The 7,726-nt window shown below is 34.7% G+C and overlaps 1 protein-coding gene across 1 annotated transcript in view; it reads right to left on the bottom strand.

Moving 5' to 3' along the window:
* KIF6 (kinesin family member 6) overlaps window positions 1-7,726 on the bottom strand; it is a gene marked incomplete at its 5' end in the record, with an annotated part of 207,295 nt that overhangs the window by 129,439 nt on the left and 70,130 nt on the right. Inside the window, one exon of the mRNA XM_010006127.1 lies at window positions 3,884-3,993. Coding sequence (XP_010004429.1) covers window positions 3,884-3,993 — 110 coding nt within the window. The remainder of the gene's footprint in view (window positions 1-3,883; window positions 3,994-7,726) is intronic.

Below are 7,726 nucleotides of genomic sequence, written 5' to 3'. Positions count from 1 at the left end.
ATATATATATATAAGGTTCTCCTCCACCTCTACTCTGCCCTGGTGAGACCACACCTGGAGTATCATGTCCAGTTCTGGGCTGCCCAGTTCAAGAGGGATAGGGATATGCTGGGAAGAGTCCAACGGAGAGCTACGAGGATGAGTAAGGGACTGGAACACCTGTCTCATGAGGAATGGCTAAGAGACCTGGGGCTGTTTAGTCTAGAGAAGACTAGACAAAGAGGGGACCTTATTAATGTCTATAAATATCTGAAGGGTGGATGTCAAGAATGGGTCAGTGTCTTTTCAGTTGTGCCCTGTGACAGGACGAGGTGAAATGGCACCAAGCTACAACACAGGAAATTCCACCTCAATATGAGGAAAACCTTCTTTACTGTGATGGTGATGGAGCACTGGAACAGGCTGTCCAGAGAGGCTGTGGAGTCTCCTTCTCAGGAGACTTTCAAGACTATCTGGATGCGTTCCTCTGTGATCTGCCCTAGGTGTTCCTGCTGCAGCAGGGCGGTTGGACTCAATGATCTTCAGAGGTCCCTTCCAACCCCTATGATTCTATGATTCTATGATATGCAAAGGATGGCTACACACAAAACACAAACTTCAGGATCTGGGCTTCCATATCTAATCATGCAGTGATTAGATGCAATGGGCAACTGTCTAAAAACTATTGTTATTCACTTTGCTTTAAACATTAAATACAATGTTAATGTCTCATTTTTAAAGTACAATCAAGAAGTGTCTGTTGTATGCTTTTCATAACTTCTACTACATGAATGCCATCACTCTGTACTTATTCTTCCCACTGAGAACTGACAACGTAAAGTCATTAACACAGAGTTTGCCAGGCAGAAGTATATCTCTTTGTTTTGAATTGCATCCCCTCTCTTTTGCAGAAGTTTGAATAACAATATTGTTCCAAATCAATCTGCATACTTTATGAGGCTAATTAATCTTTTGTTTACTCTTTGAAAATGAGACCTTTCTTTAACACTTTCCTTGTCCACCTTACTTACTTGGGAGAGTATCAGCAGTCTTAAAAAGTCTTAAGCACATAAAATTCTTAGAAACATGAAATGTATATTAGGTAATAAACAGTTGATACATTTTAAAATATGTGACTGCTATTTACTTTATGTGTAGTTACTACTTTGTCATTTTTAAAAATAAACCAAGTAACTAAAGCATGGTTAATTGTGCAACTACGCTGTCCTGCAATTTGTACTCCCTTTTTAGCTCAATGTCACTATATATATTTTTAACTTTTGAATCTGTAAATTATTATCATCAAAATTAAGCAAAAAATACTTTATTAATTAAGTATTTTTACACACTCCAGAGGTTCACAGGTAATTAGGATTACCAAAATGTGTTTCATCCCTAATTCACAATCAAATTATCTGATAACTTTTGCTGCTTAAAAATAGACTTATACCTAATAAGGAGCTATTCTTTAGCTTAATTGAATTATCATACACAAACAAATTTCAAGATTATAAAATTCTCAATTATTAGTAAACATTTAGAATCTAGTCTTAAAAAGCGACATATTTTCCAGTGCATATGACCCTCAAGTAACTGTTTCAAATAAAGCTGCAATCAAATTCAATTTAGATCAATTGAATACATTAAATTTATTTAAATGCATAAATGGAATGAGTTCAAATAATATATTATATCAATTATTGTTTATATATTAATTATATTAATATATTATATTAATATGTTAATTATATATTAATTAATTACATTAATAATTGAATAACTTGTAATAGTTTCAGAGCATTAACTTTAATAACGTGAATAAAACTGTAAATATCATACTATTTTTTACACACAACTGCAAAAAACCTGCACCTGTAAAAATGGGCACAAAAATGAAATCATTAGCCAAATCAGTCTCTCATTCAACATTTCTATTTGCATAGTACAGGAAGCAGATAATAAAATAAATTAAATTCCTAAACTTTATAATGAAAGACATCAATAAATACATACAGTCTTTATAGCATCAATGAGCCACAAGTGATAAAATTTAGTTCAGTTTTACAGATACAGAAAGTGAAGCAACAAGACCAGCTTACAGCCCAGTCTTACTCTGTTGCTTTTGTTACCTCAGGAGTAGCTTGTTTTATAAAGACAAGCCTAGAAAGTTTTCTGTAGAGAAGCATCCTAGATACCACATATTATGTAGAAAACTAAAGCTTTTACCATAACCTGGAAGATTTTTATTTTTTATTTTTAATAGAATAGGTTTCATATGTTAATAATATAATTAGCTATTTGGATATACACTTCTATTGATTTTCTGTGCTCATTCTCTATTGGCAGTTCTCAGTACATTTCCTGCTCTTTATCAGCAGTGATTTACTTGCTATTTACATGTTTCAGTCACCATCATATTAAGTGAGAAAGTTTATGGTTCCCAGTATTATTTCAGGGCATTTGCAAATCCAAGCATTCAACAACTTACTTATTTACACACATTCACTCTTTGCTAAGTTATTTTAATAATAACACAGACTATAAACTATGTTTTCAGAAGGACCTTATAAACTAGGGGTTTCATTTCCCATAAATCATAAGATGTTTAAAACTTGACCAGGCTTATATGTTCATGACATGCAAACCTTTATTTACTACCCTTCTCCAAGTGTTAGCAGGTGCCAGCAACTCAGCAATGAAAACTATAGTAACAATCATCCATTCTGTGTCCTTTGGAGTGCCCTGTGGCCTTTTTTATCTGTTATTTACCTTATTTCATAATTGATTACTCTGCAAAAAATAATTATAATTTCAGGAAGAGGTCCAAGTAGAAGCAGGGAGTTCTACTGTTCCAAGGAAATACTTCCTGTTAAATATGTATATGTCACACACACATTCGTGCATATCATATAAAGAGACAGGTTGCCATGAGAAAAAACAAGAATGCCTTCTCTTTTGTTCCCTGTGGCCACAGCAGATCTATTCTGCATAATACCAATATACCTTTTTAAATCTTTGACCTTCAGTTGGAATCATAGAATTTATTTGGTTGGAAAAGACTTTCAACCTCCAACTGTTAACCTAGCACTGCCAAGTCCACCACTAAACCATGTCCCTAAGCACCACATCTATACATCTTTAAATACGTTCAGGAATGGTGAGTCCACCACTTTGGGGGCCCAAAACTGAACACAGTACTTGAGGTATGGCCTCACCAGTGCCAAGTACAGGAGGACAATCACTTCCCTAGTCCTCCTGGTCATGCTGTTCCTGATAGAAACCAAGACGTTGGCCTTCTTGGCCACCTGGGCACATTGCTGGTTCATGTTCAGCTGGCTGTTGACAAATGCCACCAGGTCTTTTTCTGCCAGGTAGCTTTCCAGCCACTTTTCTCCAAGCCAGTAGTGTTGAATGGGGCTGCTGTAACCCAAGTGCAAGATGTGACACTTGGCCTCGTAGGAACTCATAAAACTGGCTTCAGCCTGTTGAGCCGGCCTGTCCACGCCCTGCTATAGAGCCTTCCTACTCTCAGACAGATCACTCCCACCCAACTCAGTACTGGGCAGATCAACACTCCCAGCCAACTTAGCACATCTATAAACTTACTGAAGGTGTACTTCATCCCCTCCTCCAGGCCATTGATGAAGATATTAAAGAGAACTAGCTCCAATACTGAGGCCTTGGGAACAATGCTTGTGACTGGCCACAAACTGGATTAAACTCCAGTTACTCCGATCTGGTTTCTGTAGCCTCTATACATATCTAGACAGTATTGATAAAATTGAGAAGTATTTTGAGTTAACACTAAGATCAGTAGTGCAGTTTCAAAAATTCCCCAACAATCCAACAGGGCATCTGTAAACTATTGTTGTTGTTGTTGATTCTCAGAAGCTTTGTTACTCACGGTAAATCTTCCAGACTGGAGGCCTTGTCTCTTTGGACCAGCAAATCATAACCACATTCATTGTAGATTTCTAAGTAGGAAACATGAGTTGTATACACTTTACTGCTATCCTGGATAAGATAAGAAAATAAAAGGGAAAAAAAAAAAAAAAAGGAAAAAATAAGAGCTATAAAGAGAAGCCAGAGCCAGACCAGAAAAGACATTTATCACTACATGTTTCATATAGCTCCTTTACTCTGTGTCTTCTTCTTTCTTGGGTATGGCTTACATTTTCAACTCATGATACTTTTATGTCATCTGTTACCACATGCATAAAAGATCAAGAAGAAAAAGGAAAACAAACAAGCAAACAAAAAACCACCAGCAAAACACACACACACACACAAATCCCCAAACCAAAAATCCCTCCAAAACTCCACCATGCTTGTGAGTTTAGTCTGCGGTTTTTTATTGGTTCCCTGTATCTAGAAAAGTCTGCATACACTTAGAATATGGCAGCCTGCTTGCAGAATCATGCAATATGACATTTTTCACTTCTATGACAAAAAAAAAGGATGTCATGATGAAGAGGTAAACGCTCACATTATGGATATAAAGATGATGCTTAAAAAAGCCCCAAGGAACAAACCCACAAATAATAAAAAATCACTTCATTTAGAAGCATCAGTGACAGACTGCTTTCCACTCTCTTTATCATAACATTTAAGCACTGTATATGATGTTGGCTGTCCTTCGTAATCCTTATTTTTTCTGTATAACACATTGCCAAACTGTAACTTAACACAACTGTTTTTTTTCAGACATAATTTTCTTCTGCCCCAAAGCCAAATCCAAACAACACAAACCTCAATATAAAAATTGAAATTGCACTGTCTCACTGCAAGTAAAAGTGTCTTATATTTTGTGTCCCTGAATTTCCTTTCGCCTACTTAGAGTTAAGAGTCAAATGACTCTTCTCCACTACCTCAGCACTTTCCAAAGCACAGCTGTAGAAAAAAATAAATTAAACGAAGGAAAGGTGTGAAAAGAAAGGCAAGTGGAAAGATGAAACACCAAAAGCAGCATAATTAAGTAGAGCTTTTGATCCAAAACCCAGTCTAAAAACAGAAACACAAATGTTTTTATCTTCACAGAAATTACCTGTTGAGAAGGCAGCAAATACACTAATTTTTAATTCTATTTTGGTTTTATTACATAGTAATAACAGAAAACAATGCTGAAGTGTTAACTCTGCACACTGCTGGCAATTGCAAGATCAATCTGTTAACCTTCCACTACAAGTGTCCTCCATGAGGTTGTGTGAGTGCAGCAGAAGGTCTAAAGCAACACGAAAACGTGACATTTTTTAAATTTCCATTCCCACAAGAGCAAGCTTTTGTGCACCTGCAATACACTGTGTACATTTACCAGCCAAAAGCCATACTTTGAAAGATCCAAGATAATTACTTAATATTTGTTAACCCTTACTCTGGCCATAGCATGTTCATGTGACTGAGACATAAATCCTTACGAATAAAAATTGGTACCCTGTATTAGCTGAATGACTGAGTATAAAAATACAATTTAACACTGATGTTAACATCAAATAACATTTACATTTGTTTAATTAAAGAGCTTTGTTAAAATGTGACGATTAATCTTAATTGGGTTATAGGTTTGGTGGAGTAAATGATGAGAAAAACACAGTACAAACAGTAAAATAAAATGAAATTTCTTGTAAACGAAATAAACAGTCATCATTGTGCTTACTCGTGGCACATTCTTTCACTTACTCACTCATTTCACTGCATACAGATATAAAATTGAAAAAAATCTATAATGTTTTGGTTATAACCTAACATACATACACACCCTCCCACATCCTCCTTTGGAAGAAAGTTCTTATACCTGGGACATCAGTCATAATATCATCAGATGGTTAGTGTTGTTTCTCATAGTCTCCTTGTATGTGAAAAAAATTGGATATGCTACTAAAGCTCTCTTTCCCATACGTATGCTGCAGATGAATCAGAAGACTTAAGATCTGGAAGAACTAACTTAAAAGTAACTTCTCTATTCAATGAGAAAGTTTGTTGCTGACATCTTATTTGATTTCCTGAAGCATTTCAGTTGACAATTATCATTAACTTCTTAGAAAAATGAATGAAAGGATATAATAAGCAATATTTCAGGCAAGCTAAATTAGTTTTGGGATTTTAGTAATATGCATTTATTCTGTTTCTATTATTGGTCTTAGATGTTAAGACAGTATGGTGTACTGTCTCAGTACAGTGTAGTATTTTAAATGTCACTATTACCTTCTGTAAAACTGAACTGATGCCAAGTTTTCTGTACATAAAATAAAAAAAAAAAGCTACCAAATTGAGTTCTGAGTATCTTTTCGGGGGGCACAGAAACACAAGACACATAAAATTAAAACACAGTCAGCTTTCTCCCAAATTCTGCCAATTCTCTTCCTGCCAGCATGATATTTCTGTTTGTTTGTTTGTTTGTTTGTTTGGTGTTTTTGCAGGGGTTTTTTTTGCACAAGAGGCTACCTGGCAGGCTTTTTGATTCAATGTAATATTAAAGGACTTTAATGCAACACTATTTACTGCGATACTATCAGAGATCAGTCAACCAACTTGATTAACTTGTAAGTGCAACAATTACGCTTATAAATTCTGCAAGGTTTTTTCTTTTTGTAATCACAAAGCTATTTTGAGACTTTGTACTGTTTGTATTGTTTCCCTCCCTACCTCTGAAAGGCTCAGCTAGAGTTGTTGAAATACATAATTCATTTTTACATCACTGGATTCACCTAAAAACTAATTTTAGAGATCTTTGATTCAGATCAGTTACCACACCGAAGTGATGTTTTGCCCTACAAGCAATATAAAATTCAATATGCAAAGAACAGTTGCTGTCTTTGGCAGGAAAATCTTCCATACAGTATTTAAAGTATGAACAGAACAGTATTAAGAAATAGCTGGGACAGAACTGTAAGATTCAGAAATACTAAAAGATGAGGAAAAAGGAAAGTGACCGAGAAATCATATAACTATTTAAAGTATTTACTACTGCCCAACTTTGTGGTTAAGCCAAATCAGTACTTATATGGGTGTAGTGACTATTTCTCCATGAGAGGTTTCAGGTAAAGCACATGCAAAACTGGTTTTCAGAGAACAGTTTACTTGGTTTGAAAGTGTTTTTCTAGTCACTGTTAACCAGTGCTTAGGTCCTGATACTGTTATAAAAACAGATCAAAGGGTGTTTTCTTTTTTCTTTTTTCTTCATTTTTAAAATGATGCATTAATAAAAGCAGTAACAACAACAATAATAATAATCATCATCATCATCTGTGTCATTTCACTATTTACATCTTTACCCGTTCATATGTTATACACATATAATTATGTTAAGAAATTTACCTAACAATGTTTCTATCCAAGTGTATTCAGTAAATCAGACTTTTACTAATACCATATATACATAAAAAAATTCCATACAAGTGCATAACTGGAGTTAAAAGGAAAACAGTAGAGAAGGAAAATGAATATGGATACCTCTTGTCTTTCAAATACTTTCAAGGATTTGTATTACTGACTTTAAAAATTGCTTTTCATCATAATTAGATGTATTTGGCATAATCATTCTATAATATACCCTAGCTAATGAGTAACATTAGGTAAAATAAAGGCATCAGGTAAAATAAATAGCTGAATATTTTATAATGCATCACATTAATTTGACTATTTTGCCATTTGTTTTGTTGTGTTGTTTTTTTTTCCTAAGCACCACTGAAGCACAAAGAAATAAAGTAACTTATGTAGACTGAAAGTAACATTCCATCTTTCATAAAAT

Source organism: Chaetura pelagica, unplaced genomic scaffold (assembly GCF_000747805.2).
Source record: "Chaetura pelagica isolate M959 unplaced genomic scaffold, ChaPel_1.0 scaffold271, whole genome shotgun sequence".
Taxonomy (NCBI): Eukaryota; Metazoa; Chordata; class Aves; order Apodiformes; family Apodidae; genus Chaetura; species Chaetura pelagica.
Note: the sequence above shows the minus strand (reverse complement) of the source record. Positions and strands in the feature narration are given on the sequence as shown.